This window comes from Hemibagrus wyckioides, linkage group LG05 (genome assembly GCF_019097595.1).
Source record: "Hemibagrus wyckioides isolate EC202008001 linkage group LG05, SWU_Hwy_1.0, whole genome shotgun sequence".
Taxonomy (NCBI): Eukaryota; Metazoa; Chordata; class Actinopteri; order Siluriformes; family Bagridae; genus Hemibagrus; species Hemibagrus wyckioides.
The window spans coordinates 7501-20540 of NC_080714.1; the positions used below are offsets into that span (position 1 = coordinate 7501).

The 13040-nt window shown below is 42.5% G+C and overlaps 3 protein-coding genes across 5 annotated transcripts in view; 1 reads left to right on the forward strand and 2 right to left on the reverse strand.

Moving 5' to 3' along the window:
- The window catches only part of fbxo4 (F-box protein 4), a 7989-nt gene extending 7477 nt beyond the window's left edge, over nt 1-512 (reverse strand). The window contains exon 1 of one of the 2 annotated variants that reach the window (XM_058390258.1): nt 1-512. This exon is cut by the window's left edge and continues 396 nt beyond it. The gene's annotated coding sequence lies outside the window, so the exon portion shown is untranslated. The other variant, XM_058390257.1, reaches the window with a different exon arrangement.
- A 1595-nt stretch (nt 513-2107) lies between these two features.
- Nucleotides 2108-7474, reverse strand: rimoc1 (rab7a interacting mon1-ccz1 complex subunit 1). The gene is made up of 6 exons (XM_058390670.1): nt 7326-7474; nt 4050-4159; nt 3647-3793; nt 3077-3208; nt 2878-2992; nt 2108-2746 (listed from the first exon to the last, which is right to left on the reverse strand). Exons 1-6 carry the CDS (start codon nt 7411-7413, stop codon nt 2487-2489), a joined length of 852 nt encoding a protein of 283 aa, XP_058246653.1. The 5' UTR covers nt 7414-7474; the 3' UTR covers nt 2108-2486.
- Nucleotides 7475-8218: 744 nt separating this feature from the next.
- The window catches only part of oxct1a (3-oxoacid CoA transferase 1a), a 65761-nt gene continuing 60939 nt past the window's right edge, over nt 8219-13040 (forward strand). For both annotated transcript variants that reach the window (XM_058389825.1, XM_058389826.1), the window contains exon 1: nt 8219-8379. In XM_058389825.1, the coding sequence (XP_058245808.1) occupies nt 8302-8379 (78 nt within the window). In that variant the 5' untranslated portion in view covers nt 8219-8301. The remainder of the gene's footprint in view (nt 8380-13040) is intronic.

Below are 13040 nucleotides of genomic sequence, written 5' to 3' on the forward strand. Positions count from 1 at the left end.
CGGAGTACAAAACAGACTAGACTTCTTAATATACAGTATATGATTCTGTAATGAAATATTAACACTCTACCCTGCAGTCCAGCGCCGAGATTCCCCTTTAGCTTTGTAAATATTTATACACTTTACTGGACTTGTTCCTTGTTTTTTGATTATAATGATTATTATTATTATTAGGAAATATAAAATATCACAGCACACTGATGAGCTGAGTGTGTGACATCATCAAAGCCCAGGGTCAGTGCTGCTGGACCGTCAGGCTCCTTACACAGATTATTACATCATCATCAGCCCTTTACCCTGACCCCTCATCATCTCCTGTAGCTGATGATGATGATGAACAGATAGATGATGGTTGCCATGGTTACTCAGATGCACCATAACAGGTTCATCGATTTCTGTTCAATATCTAATGAGGTGTAGTGCATCTATAGCAATAAATAAACAAATCAATAAACAAAATGTCAGAGATCAGTAAACAAAAATAATATAGGAAAAGAAAGAACAAAGGCAAGAAAATAGAGTTTATAAAAAAAATAACATTAAGCAAGTAAGACAAATAAATAAATAAATAGATAGACAAATAAATGGATAGATAAATAAACAAACAAACAAAAATAGATATAGATAAATAAATAAATAGAGAGATAGATAATTATATACACTATATTGCCAAAAGTATTCGCTCACCCATCCAAATAATCAGAATCAGGTGTTCCAATAACTTCCATGGCCACAGGTGTATAAAATCAAGCACCTAGGCATGCAGACTGTTTTTACAAACATTTGTGAAAGAATGGGTCGCTCTCAGGAGCTCAGTGAATTCCAGCGTGGAACTGTGATAGGATGCCACCTGTGCAACAAATCCAGTCGTGAAATTTCCTCGCTCCTAAATATTCCACAGTCAACTGTCAGCTGTATTATAAGAACGTGGAAGTGTTTGGGAACGACAGCAACTCAGCCACGAAGTGGTAGGCCACGTAAACTGACGGAGCGGGGTCAGCGGATGCTGAGGCGCATAGTGCGAAGAGGTCGCCAACTTTCTGCAGAGTCAATCGCTACAGACCTCCAAACTTCATGTGGCCTTCAGATGAGCTCAAGAACAGTGCGCAGAGAGCTTCATGGAATGGGTTTCCATGGCCGAGCAGCTGCATCCAAGCCATACATCACCAAGTGCAATGCAAAGCGTCGGATGCAGTGGTGTAAAGCACGCCGCCACTGGACTCTAGAGCAGTGGAGACGCGTTCTCTGGAGGGACGAATCGCGCTTCTCCATCTGGCAATCTGATGGACGAGTCTGGGTTTGGCGGTTGCCAGGAGAACGGTACTTGTCTGACTGCATTGTGCCAAGTGTAAAGTTTGGTGGAGGGGGGATTATGGTGTGGGGTTGTTTTTCAGGAGCTGGACTCGGCCCCTTAGTTCCAGTGAAAGGAACTCTGAATGCTTCAGCATACCAAGACATTTTGGACAATTCCATGTTCCCAACTTTGTGGGAACAGTTTGGAGCTGGCCCCTTCCTCTTCCAACATGACTGTGCACCAGTGACCAAAGCAAGGTCCATAAAGACATGGATGACAGAGTCTGGTGTGGATGAACTTGACTGGCCTGCACAGAGTCCTGACCTCAACCCCATAGAACACCTTTGGGATGAATTAGAGCGGAGACTGAGAGCCAGGCCTTCTCGTCCAACATCAGTGTGTGACCTCACAAATGCGCTTCTGGAAGAATGGTCAAAAATTCCCATAAACACACTCCTAAACCTTGTGGACAGCCTTCCCAGAAGAGTTGAAGCTGTTATAGCTGCAAAGGGTGGACCGACGTCATATTGAACCCTATGGATTAGGAATGGGATGTCACTTAAGTTCATATGCGAGTCAAGGCAGGTGAGCCAATACTTTTGGCAATATAGTGTGTGTGTGTATATATATATATATATATATATATATATATATATATATATATATATATATATATAGAAAGAATACAAAAATAATATGGAAAAATAAATACTTAAAAAATAAAGATAAATCAACAAAAGAATGTAGGTAATTGAATAAATTAATTCATTAAATGTACATAAATACACAGAAATGTTTAGTTAAATACATAAATATTTCTTAAACCAAAATTTATTTCCAATGTAAGTTTTAAACAAAACAGCGGAACAAAACTGCAAAAGAATCCAAGCAGAAAAAATGGAACTTTCTCAAAGTGCACAAAAATATCAAAATATAAAGATTACAGAGCGAGCCTGTGAGGAGGAAAACAATACAATATACACATCTTCATCAAAATAAATACTGAATGCAAATACTGTCAGTGTGTGTGTGTGTGTGTGTGTGTGTGTGTGTGTGTGTGTGGCATCTCCTTCTGATCAGAGAGACTCTGTTACGGTGAAATAAATAACTCATAAATTATAACTGCTTTATGAAAATCTTTTGAAGAAAAAATGCTTAATATTTTGGAGTACTGAACGCAGACTGTGTGTGTTTATTGTAGGATGTTGAGGATCTCCTTGGCGTTCTCGGTGTTCCAGCCCTGACCCTGTAGCGGTCCCTCACACACTCGGACGTATTTGAGCAGGATGTGTGTGCCGATGTCTCTGAAGTGCAGCGTGTCATCTCTACACTGAGCCGAGTCCATGCCTCCGACTCCGCCCCCGCCTCCTCCTCCCTCCTCGTACTTCACCGCCCAGAAACACAACTCACCAATATACATCATCGTCAGCAGGTGTGTGTCCGACAGTGTACCTGAAACACACACACACCCATTACAGCAGTTATATCTGTCTGTCTATCTGTGTCCATGTATCTGCAGGGCTCTGTGTGTGTGTGTGTGTGTGTGTGTGTGTGTGTGTGTGTGTGTGTGTGTGTGTGTATACCCTCAGTAAGAAGGTTAGCGGTGTTGGAGTCGTGGAAGACAACACCATCACTGAGCTTCAATGAGCTCCTCACCTGCAGCATCTTCATCAGGTAACGCACACCTTCCTGAACACACTGCGCACACACACACACACACACACACTTATCTCCTGTTAGCTACAGCTAACATGCTGAAAGTGTGTATAATGCTGGTGTTACTTTGAGAAAGGTGGCCTTGTTCTTCTTGATCCATTGTTTTCTCTGGTGCAGTGTGTGACAGTACATGTAGAGCAGAGCACCGCGACGCCAGTACACACACTCCAACAGCTCCAAACCCAACACAGCCTGCACCTGAACACACACACACACACCATTCGGTTGTTATTATTACCAGTACTGCACAAGGTTCAGGGTGGGCGTGTCTCTAACCCTACACACGAGGGTCAGGATGGGCGTGTCTCTAACCCTACACACGAGGGTCAGGGTGGGCGTGTCTCTAACCCTACACACGAGGGTCAGGGTGGGCGTGTCTCTAACCCTACACACTAGGGTCAGGATGGGCGTGTCCCTAACCCTAAACACTAGGGTCAGGATGGGCGTGTCCCTAACCCTAAACACTAGGGTCAGGATGGGCGTGTCCCTAACCCTAAACACTAGGGTCAGGATGGGCGTGTCCCTAACCCTAAACACTAGGGTCAGGATGGGCGTGTCCCTAACCCTAAACACTACATAAGCCACAAAGTGCATTGTAGCTCTGAGCAGTGCATTGTGGGCAAGACTGGGCAGTACCTCCTGGCTGGGTGCAAGGCGTGCGGCTAACAGCTCAGGCTCGGTCAGATCCTGCAGCAGCTGCTGAATCTTAAATGGAGAAATCTCCTCAGGAAACTCCTGATCCACCAGCTTGTTCTCCTCATAAAAGGTGATGTCCAGGATCACCTGCAGAATACACACCATGAGAACACACAATAAACACTACACACACACACACAATGCATGCTCAGAGAGACAGGAACCTTCTCTGCAGCTGACCTCTATGACTGGTCAGAAAGTGTTACTGATCTCTCACACAGCTCTGACAGCAGAGCAGTAGGGTTAAGTGTGTAGTGTTATCAGGAATTCTGCTTCATCACACCACCATGTTGTTGACAAAATCTAACACACCGGTTAATAACATGTTTATAATGTTGTGTACTTGTGTGTAATCTTGAAGAAGTCTGGGCAGACTGCTGCTCTCTCCAGCATGTGTGTACAAGCTCTTTAACTTCTCCAACACGGACGAGGCGTTCTGTAAATAATCATCATCTATAAAACAAACAAACAATGTGTTTAAGCACAACATTCATACAGCCTTATAACGGCAACTCAAACCTCACACACACACACACAACTCAAACCTTACACACACACAACCGAAACCTCGCGCACACACAACTCAAACCTTACACACACACAACCGAAACCTCGCACACACACAACTCAAACCTCGCATACACACACACAACTCAAACCTTACACACACACACGTCAAACCTCACACACACACACACAACTCAAACCTCACACACAAACTCAAACCTCACACACACACACACACACACAACTCAAACCTCACACACACACAACACAAACCTCACACACAACTCAAACCTCGCATACACACACAAGTCAAACCTCACACACACACACACACACAACTCAAACCTCACACACACACACACACACACAACTCAAACCTCACACACACACACACAACTCAAACCTCACACACACACACACACACAACTCAAACCTCACACACAACTCAAACCACACACACACACACACAACTCAAACCTCACACACACACACACACACAATTCAAACCTCACACACACAAACTCAAACCTCACACACACACACACACCTCAAACCTCACACACACACACACACAACTCAAACCTCACACACACACACAACTCAAACCTCACACACACAAACTCAAACCTCACACACACACACACACACACGTCAAACCTCACACACACACACACACACAACTCAAACCTCACACACAACTCAAACCTCACACACACACACACAACTCAAACCTCACACACACACAACTCAAACCTCACACACACACACACACACACACACACAACTCAAACCTCACACACACACACACACACAACTCAAACCTCACACACACACACACAACTCAAACCTCACACACACACACGCACACACAACTCAAACCTCACACACACACACACACAACTCAAACCTCACACACACACACACACAACACAAACCTCACACACAACTCAAACCTCGCATACACACACAAGTCAAACCTCACACACACACACACACGTCAAACCTCACACACACACACACAAGTCAAACCTCACACACACAACTCAAACCTCACACACACACACACAACTCAAACCTCACACACACAACTTAAACCTCACACACACACACAGACACACACACAACTCAAACCTCACACACAACTTAAACCTCACACACACAGACACACATACACAATTCAAACCTCACACACACAACTTAAACCTCACACACACAGACACACACACACAACTCAAACCTCACACACACACACAACTCAAACCTCACACACACAACTCAAACCTCACACACACACACAACTCAAACCTCACACACACAACTCAAACCTCACACACACACACAACTCAAACCTCACACACACAACTTAAACCTCACACACACACAGACACACAACTCAAACCTCTCACACACACAAATCTCAAACCTCACACACACACAACTCAAACCTCACACACACACAACTTAAACCTCACACACACAGACACACACACACACAACTCAAACCTCACACACACACACCTCAAACCTCACACACACACATCTCAAACCTCACACACACACACAACTCAAACCTCACACACACACACAACTCAAACCTCACACACACACAACCGAAACCTCACACACAATTCAAACCTCACACACACACATCTCAAACCTCACACACACACACAACCGAAACCTCACACACAACTCAAACCTCACACACACAACTCAAACCTCACACACACACACAACTCAAACCTCACACACACAACTCAAACCTCACACACACACACAACTCAAACCTCACACACACAACTTAAACCTCACACACACACAGACACACAACTCAAACCTCTCACACACACAAATCTCAAACCTCACACACACACAACTCAAACCTCACACACACACAACTCAAACCTCACACACACACAACTTAAACCTCACACACACAGACACACACACACACAACTCAAACCTCACACACACACACCTCAAACCTCACACACACACATCTCAAACCTCACACACACACACAACTCAAACCTCACACACACACACAACTCAAACCTCACACACACACAACCGAAACCTCACACACAATTCAAACCTCACACACACACATCTCAAACCTCACACACACACACAACCGAAACCTCACACACAACTCAAACCTCACACACACAACTCAAACCTCACACACACACACACCTCAAACCTCTCACACACACACAACTCAAACCTCACACCTCAAATCTCTCACACACACAACTTAAACCTCACACACACACAGACATCTCAAACCTCACACACACACAACTCAAACCTCACACACACACAACTCAAACCTCACACAGACACACATCTCAAACCTCACACACACACAACTCAAACCTCACACACACACAACTCAAATCTCACACCATCCACAAACACACACACTGCTGTTACATTACCTAATTAACACTATTGTGTTCATATTTATAGGGTTGTTATAACGTTTATAACAGTGTATAGACCTTATCCTGACAGGAGGAGCGGTGAATTCAGTCAGAATGTAAACCAATATACTGTATATTAGCCAAGTTAGCTTAGCTAAGACATTTTATTTAAAGATCAGATATTACATGTAAGACTGTATGCAAACTTATAAAACCTTATTAATTATTATTTTCCTCGAGTTTATCGGCTCTGATATTTCTCCTCAGTGACGAGTTTACAGCTAGCCAGCTTGTGTTAGCTGCCACACCCGTGTTTATTTTGGATTCCCCGCCCTGTAGCGCTGTGATTGGCTCACACGTCTTTTTTATACAAAGCAGTCCACCAATCGTGTTCTGCGCACGACCTAAACACCAATCCTCGTGCACGAGGGCGTGACACCATCCAGCCTATGCTCACACAGAGGGCGGGAAACCGCAGGCCAATCTTCGCGCGGGAAGGCGGCACTTTGATGACTACGGGTAAAAGCAGCGCTCCCCCTGCTGTAAGCTATATGCTAATGTTTGGCTAGCCCAGGCACATTAGCATGCTAACTGCTACGTGAAAGTAATAACAACAAACAGCAAACACTGCCAAGCCAAACGAACACACACTGAACGGGAAGCCGAGCACGAGCTCTGTCAGTGACCTTGTTTTTCCGCCCGGAGAGCGGCGCACTTGCTGTCTAACTCCAAAATCCGTCTTTCCAACTCGACGACCCTCCTATAGTCCGCCATGACAGGGGGAAAAACAGTCACGTGACCTGCCCGGGTCACGTGGGCGGCGCAGCGGCATGCTTTTACTTTAGAAACGGGTTTAGATGAACATTAAATAAATAAATAAATAAATAAATATGAACATCTGTACCAGAGAGATAAATATGAACATTTACTGGATTTATAAATAACTATATAATAAACATATTAAATATTCTATTTTTAGTGTGATTAAACCTTTTATTTAAATAATAATAATATAAAAAATTAAAGCAATTTCTATTTTTGTACAGATCAAGAAAATCTTAGATAAAATAAAGCTAGTTTTTTACTGAAAAATGGAAAATGAATTAATACAATATATAGAGACCATTATTATTAATATTACTATTATTAATGTATTAGTAGTTGTAGTATTTATTATTATTATTTTATTATTAGTTTTATTTTTATAGTAATAATAATAATAATAATAATAATAATAATAATTATTATTATTATTTAATAATAATATTAGTAGTAGCTTTAAACAAGAAATATATCTTTCAAGTACAAAAATATTTATACATATTTATACATATAAATTACATACATACGAAGACAAACAAAAAGCGATTTTATATGAAAACTTAAATTAAATTGTTTATTTGTTTATTTTTGGATGTGTTTATTATTGTAATTCTATATTATTATTATTATTATTATTATTATTATGTTTTTAGGGCGGCGAAAGGGTTAAATTTAAATACGAACGACCTCGCCCCCTGTCAATCACGTCTTTTACCCCGCCCCACCTCACAGAATCCAGGCTCAGGCCACGCCCACCCCCTCCTTCTCTTCGGGAGCCGGTTTTGTGTACCTTTCATCAGTGAGCTCGCGCTGCGTGTGTGTGTGAGGTTCTGTTGTGACATGGCGGCCCTCGGTGTTCTGTGGAGAGCCGATATCAGGAGGAGTGTAAACACCGTGTACACACTCTCTCTCAGCAAGGTCAGTGTATGTGTGTGTGTGTGTGTGTGTGTGTGTGTGTGTGTGTGTGTGTGAGAGAGAGAGAGAGAGAGAGAGAGGAAACACGCAGCACCCAAATTTAGTTTCAGTGCACTGCAGCTAGCAGGCTAACATGCTAACACTCCTCTTCATGACTGGTCATTTTATTTAATATAAATATAGTTGTGTAAATATCCGAGCTGCTTCACAGACCGTTTGTTAAAATAATAAAATAATGCTCAGGTGAATAATTCGGCTTTATTTAGCGGTGTCCTTGGTGACTGTTGTCATGGTGCAGGTTTATCGTGACCTTTTGTTCTGTCATTAATTTAGAAACTCTTAATTTTACATGATTAGACTTAAGTACTCTGTGTGTGTGTGTGTGTGTGTGTGTGTGTGTGTGTGAGGGAGAAGCAAATTAATCAAACTGCAGTTTTAAATTGTGTGACAGAGTGGTCGTCTTCCAGGTCACGTGATTCCTCTTCAGGTTTATGCAAATGTCCATCCGTGCGCGCGCACAGTAAACAACAACTCATTTGGTGTTTATCACAAATAAGTGTCGAATTGTTTGAATGTGGTTTATGAGGTGGTGATGGAATAAAACACACAGGATGACAGTAAAGTGTAGTAAAGTGTAACAGAGTGATTGTGTGTGACCTTGAGACAGACATATACACGCACACACACACATGCATATACACGCACACACACACATGCATATACACGCACACACACACACGCACACACACACATGCATATACACGCACACACACACATGCATATACACACACACACACATGCACACACACAGGCATATACACGCACACATGCGCACACACACATGCATATACACGCACACACACACATGCATATACACGCACACACACACGCACACACACACATGCATATACACGCACACACACATGCATATACACGCACACGCACACATGCATACACACACGCACGCACACATGCATATACACACATGCATATACACGCACGCACACATGCATATACACACATGCATATGCACACACACATGCACACATGCATATACACGCACACATGCGCACACACACATGCATATACACGCACACACACATGCATATACACGCACACATGCATATGCACGCACACATGCATACACACATGCATATACACACACACACATGCATATACACACACATGCATATGCACACACACACATGCACACATGCACGCACACATGCATATACACGCACACATGCGCACACACACATGCATATACACGCACACATGCACGCACACATGCATATGCACGCACGCACACATGCATATACACGCACACATGCATACACACATGCATATACACACACGCACACATGCATACACACATGCATATACACGCACGCACACATGCATACACACATGCATATACACGCACGCACACATGCATACACACATGCATATACACGCACGCACACATGCATACACACATGCATATACACGCACGCACACATGCATACACACATGCATATACACGCACACATGCATACACACATGCATATACACGCACACATGCATACACATGCATATACACGCACACATGCATACACATGCATATACACGCACACATGCATATACACGCACACATGCATACACACATGCATATACACGCACGCACACATGCATACACACATGCATATACACGCACGCACACATGCATACACACATGCATATACACGCACGCACACATGCATACACACATGCATATACACACACGCACACATGCATACACACATGCATATACACACACGCACACATGCATACACACATGCATATACACACACGCACACATGCATACACACATGCATATACACACACGCACACATGCATACACACATGCATATACACACACACACACACATGCATATGCACACACACACATGCACACATGCATATGCACGCACACATGCACGCACACATGCATATACACGCACACACATGCACGCACACATGCATATACATGCACGCACACATGCATATACACACACACACATGCACACATGCATATGCACGCACACATGCACGCACACATGCATATACACACACACATGCACGCACACATGCATATACACACACACATGCACGCACACATGCATATACACGCACACACACATGCATATACACGCACGCGCACACACACATGCATATGCACACACGCACGCACACACACATGCATATGCACACACGCACGCACACACACATGCATATGCACACACGCACGCACACACACATGCATATACACGCGCACCAGAGGTGGTCAGTAAAGAAGTACATTTACTTCAGTACTGTACTTAAGTACACTTTTTGAGTATCTGTACTTTACTTGAGTATTATTTTTTCTGGATACTTTTTACTTTAACTTCACTACATTTGAAAGACAAATACTCTACTTTTACTCCACTACATTTCTGTCAATGTCATTGAGTAGAAATTATTTACATTAATCATAGGATGATTTTTTTTTCACTCTTGTAGCGTCACGTGTTGTAAAGTTCAGTGGTTTTCCATAATTTTTTTTTTAACTCAATTGCTCAATTGATCAGTTTCTGACAAACTGGACGAAGATATGCTTTGTATATTATACACCACCAACACATTGGTAATGATGTTAGTTAACACACAAAAACGTATGCTGTGTCCAAATTCTCATACTATTGTGTCCTAAATAGTATTCAGAAATAGAATTAGTATGCCCCAAATCATAGTATACTGAAAAGAGTATTCCAAAAATTCCTGGATGGTCTACTACTTCCAGTAGAAATTCAAAGTGCAGAACAATGCACACTCTAACGGGTAATATTGCCCACAACGCATTGCCCACAGGAGGGAGGAGCCTGGACAATGGTGTAAATGCATATTAAAATGGTGTAAATGAATTGTGGAAATATATATAACTCTTTGTTAAAACAGTGTTGCTGTTGGGTGGTTGGACAGCTGCTGTTGTGTAGATGGGTTTTAAAGCAGGTTAGATTTTTTTTCTGACCAGTCTTCATTTACAGACCATTAGATTGAAATGTTCATGAGTGGATACACATAGATGTGTACAGGTACAACTCAAAATTTAGAATATAAGGAAAAAGGTCAATATTTTTTGTCACTCAGTTCAGAAAGTGAAACCCATATATTATATAGATTCATTACACATAGAGTGAAATATTTCAAGCCTTTATTTCTTGAAATTGTGATGATGATGGCTTACAGATAAGGAAAACCCAAAATTCTGTGTCTCAGAAAATTAGAATATTGTTAAAAAGTTCAATACTGGAAAGTCATGGTGTGAAACCCTAATCAGCTAATCACCTCAAAACACCTGCAAAGGTTTCCTGAGCTTTTAAATGGTCTCTCAGTCTGGGTCAGTAGGCTACACAATCATGGGGAAGACTGCTGACTTGACAGTTGTCCAGAAGACAGTCATTGACACCCTCCACAAGGAGGGGAAGCCACAAAAGGTCATTGCTAAAGAAGCTGGTTGTTCACAGAGTGCTATATCCAAGCATATTCACAGAAAGTTGAGTGGAAGGAAAAAGTGTGGTAGGAGAAGGTGCACCAGCAAAAGGGATAACCGCAGCCTTGAGAGGATTCTCAGGCAAAATCCATTCAAGAATTTGGGGGAGCTTCAGACGAATCCTAGACATGGCCTACAAATGTCGCATTCCTCGTGTCAAGCCACTCCTGAACCAGAGACAACGTCAGAAGCGTCTTACCTGGACTGTGGAGAAAAAGAACTGGACTGTTGCTCAGTGGTCCAAAGTCCTCTTTTCAAATGAAAGTAAGTTTTGCATTTCATTTGGAAATCAAGGTCCCAGAGTCTGGAGTAAGAGTGGAGAGGCACCGAATCCATGTTGCCTGAAGTCCAGTGTGAAGTGTCCACAGTCAGTGATGATTTGGGCTGCCATGTCATCTGCTGGTGTTGGTCCACTGTGTTTTCTGAAGTCCACAGTCAACGCAGCCATCTACCAGGAAATCTTAGAGCACTTCCTTCTGCTGACAAGCTTTATGGAGATGCTGATTTCATTTTCCAGCAGGACTTGGCACCTGCCCACACTGCTAAAGGTACCATAAGCTGGTTCAATGACCGTGGTGTTACTGTGCTTGATTGGCCAGGAAACTCTCCTGACCTGAACCCCATAGAGAGTCTATGGGGTATTGTCAAGAGGAAGATGAGAGACACCAGACCCAACAATGCAGATGACCTGAAGGCCGCTATCAAAGCAACCTGGGCTTCCATTACACCTGAGCAGTGCCACAGGCTGAGTGCCTCCATGCCACGCCGCATTGATGCAAAAGGAGGCGCAACCAAGTATTGAGTGCATAGAAACGAACATACTTTTCAGAAGTCTGACATTTCTCTTTGAAATATCCTTTTTTATTGATCTTATGTAATATTCTAATTTTCTGAGACACAGAATTTTGAGTTTTCCTTATCTGTAAGCCATAATCACAATTTCAAGAAATAAGGTTGCTAGGTTGCTACAAAAGGTACTGTAAGTATTGCATACAACAATGCAATAATAAATGCATTGACATTTATTTTTGATACTTAAGTACTTTTAAAAACAAGAACTTCTGTACTCTTACTTAAGTAAAAATCTGTCTTTACAACTTTTACTTGTAATGGA